General features: G+C 36.7%; 1 protein-coding gene across 2 annotated transcripts in view; it reads right to left on the bottom strand.

The window, feature by feature from the left end:
* LOC107446773 (alpha-tocopherol transfer protein-like) overlaps positions 1-2757 on the bottom strand; it is a gene marked incomplete at its 5' end in the record, with an annotated part of 42583 nt that extends 39826 nt beyond the window's left edge. For both annotated transcript variants that reach the window (XM_071184813.1, XM_043056030.2), the window contains 2 exon segments: positions 2363-2473; positions 2561-2757. In XM_071184813.1, coding sequence (XP_071040914.1) covers positions 2363-2473; positions 2561-2757 — 308 coding nt within the window.
* Between the last annotated feature and the right edge of the window lie 290 nt (positions 2758-3047).

Genomic DNA, 3047 nt, shown 5'->3' with positions numbered 1-3047 from the left:
ATAACTAAAAAACTAATCCAAATTTTTGAAAAAGAAAAAAAATACTTCTTCATTATGTCAAAACACAATTATGTGCCGAGTTTCGTGCCCGGGCGAGGCTTCTGGGGCGATATATTGTGATTACAGACACACACACACACACAGCCGCGTTTATTATTATGTATAGATGATTACTATTTCACGCAGGTGAAATAAAACTCAATTCATTCTCATTTCAATTGCTATCAATAATTAACGCAGGAGAGAGATAAATTTTATCAATGGAGATCGGCCAGAATTATGTTAATGTTTATCAGACTCCCCGCTTCCAACCAACCAACTTTGTATTATGTTTCTTTTATTTCATTTTCTTTTACTCTGGGTTTTATACATATTACAAGTATTTGTTAGAAAAAAAGGACTTTAAAATGTTGTGTGTTATCACTGGAAGGCTTAAAAATGTTAATCACTAGAATTTATAACTTTGTAAATAGAGAAATTTTATTATTTGCTCCAAATGAGATTTTCAAGCAACATTGAAATGTGTATAAATGAAATGGTCATCAGTGGCATGCAGGAAGGAGAAAAAGGCGGTGACGGTCCCAGGCAGAATTATTCTTAGTCATTTACATAAAAAAAAACAATCTCAAGTATGGAATGAGATTTAAATGTATTGTTCCATCTGGAGCCGCGATGGCTCAGGGGATAGAGCGTTCGCCTTTCAATGCGGCGAACCGGGTTCGAACCCCAGTCGATACGAATTCCGCATCTGGCTTGCACCGACCACAGTGCTGACGTGAAATATCCTCAGTGGTAGACGGATCATGGGTTAGAGCCCCTTGCCGCCAGGCTAACCGTGAGAGTATCTCCTCTCCGGCTCAAAAATGGTTTTCCTCTCCGTGTAACGCAAATGCGGGTTAGCTTCATCAAAAAGTCCTCTACGAAGGCAAATTTCTCTCAATACTCGATCCAGAGTTCCCTTGTCTTCTGGATTGGGTTCAAAATGACAAGGCTATGGAGATGAACATTAGTAGTCGTAAACCCATAAAATTGGATCGTCTGTTCAACGACGGTTATAAAATTATAGAATGTATTATTCCAGGCCGGAATAGTCCGGTTGGTAGGGCACTGGGGCAACTGTCCAAGAGGTTGTAGGTTCGATCACCGCAGGCCGAAGACTCCCCGTGTAGTAAATGGTGACTGATGCATGTTAAATCCGTCTACCCCCAATGTCCTCCATGTTCCCATAACAAATCGTACCTCTGGGGGTATTCATCCAGGAGTTTCCTTGTCTTCTAGATTGGTTCAAAATTACAAGGCTTCGGAGTTAAACATTAGTAGTCATAAACCCTAAAATAGAGTCTGTTGTTCAATGACGGTTATAAAATAAAATAAAATTTATTGTTCCAATGTATTCTCGAATGGTTTTTAGAATATGTATCAGTTCTTAAATTCTTTTTGCGAGCTTCAGATTTTACATATTATTATTTGCATCTAACCAGGAAGTTTATTACAGACATTCACGGTACGGTACTTTTATTTATGTCTCACTAGAGCTGCACAGCGAGCTATTGGCAATGGTCTCGAAAATTAACCTGCAGTCTTCTCCGTATAGCAAAACCGGTTTTTTCATGTACTTCGAAAGAGAAGTTGTGTATGGGGGAGAAACATTATGCCAATTTTGCCCACTCGTTAAACCGCCAGTGGGTTAAATTTTTTTAACTAATGCATAGCATGAAAGAACTACTTATATCTTGAGCACTTAACAAATTTTTCCAAATTTTAAAACGATAAACTTAAAATCAACTTCATATTGCCCCCAAAACGTTTTTTTTTTTTTTAACTTTATTCTATAAAGTCCTTCACGTTCCCATAACAAATCATACGTCTAGGGGTACTGAATTGGAGATTGTTTTCGCGGTTCAGGTCAAAATTACGATCTGTGGATGAGTGAAGGGGTGTATGAATGGTTTCACCCTAAAAACAGGCTGTGACGTGTGTGTGGCTGAAGTCGTATTCTTGGTCGTAGCCATAGAAAAACAAAAAGCGCTCTCTCTGCGCTAAATTCACTTGGTTTCACCGATCAGACTTGCTGGCATGGCAAGTGGTTTAACAAAAACAACTTTCCATATTCTATTAATTGTACGCATACATTCAGTTGATATGCGCTGCCCCGAAAGATTCTTGAGATTAATTAACGACACAAAATAAGTTCTACAGTGTTCACTTACTCTATCCTTCAGTATTTTTAGATAGCATTGGTTTGATAATATAGGTCATACTGATGCACGTTGGTTCGCGAACCTCAAGTTGAGATTCGATATCTTGAATGATTACTGACACTAATAAAGGATACAAAAAATTTATAAAGAAATTCACTTACTCGCTCCTTTAGTTTTTTAGATAGCATTGGTTTAATAATATTGTAGGTCATACTGAAGTAGGATGGTTCATGAACTACATGAAAACCGGGTATGCGATAAGGGAAGCAATTCTAAATATGAAAGAAGCAAACATTAGGCAAAAACAGTTCTACGTGTATATTTGATTTGACACACAAGCTTTGAAATTATATATTTACTTGTATGCCTCTAAATACTAGTGTTAGAAATGGCGGAGATGAAAAGCAACGTAGCTTATTCAAAGTTATTCCTTGGAAATCAAAAATAACAGCTCCCCCACATACTTGGGATGCTTCAGTATCCATACCTAGTTCCCCACATAGATAGGATGCAGCGTAAAGCTCATATGCGGAAAGATTCACAACATCAAATTTTCCTGAAATAAAATAATAATAAAATAAAAAAATAAGATAAAAAATATAAGATTTAAATACCACTGCGAACGATTTTTTTGTACCCGGATCTCAGTACAGGATGTTAACTTGCTCGGGTGAGGGGATTTAAAATCTTACCAGGAAATTACAGATTTTCTGAAAAATGATATTTTTAGTAAAGCTAATTTTACGTCTGAATGTAGAAAATTGTAAAGAGCATATAGGTTAATGTACATACATATACACCTATCTGCTCCTTTGAAAATAACAGACAAAAAACATATGACCATAA

The sequence above is a fragment of the Parasteatoda tepidariorum genome, chromosome 9, assembly GCF_043381705.1.
Source record: "Parasteatoda tepidariorum isolate YZ-2023 chromosome 9, CAS_Ptep_4.0, whole genome shotgun sequence".
Taxonomy (NCBI): domain Eukaryota; kingdom Metazoa; phylum Arthropoda; class Arachnida; order Araneae; family Theridiidae; genus Parasteatoda; species Parasteatoda tepidariorum.
Note: the sequence above shows the minus strand (reverse complement) of the source record. Positions and strands in the feature narration are given on the sequence as shown.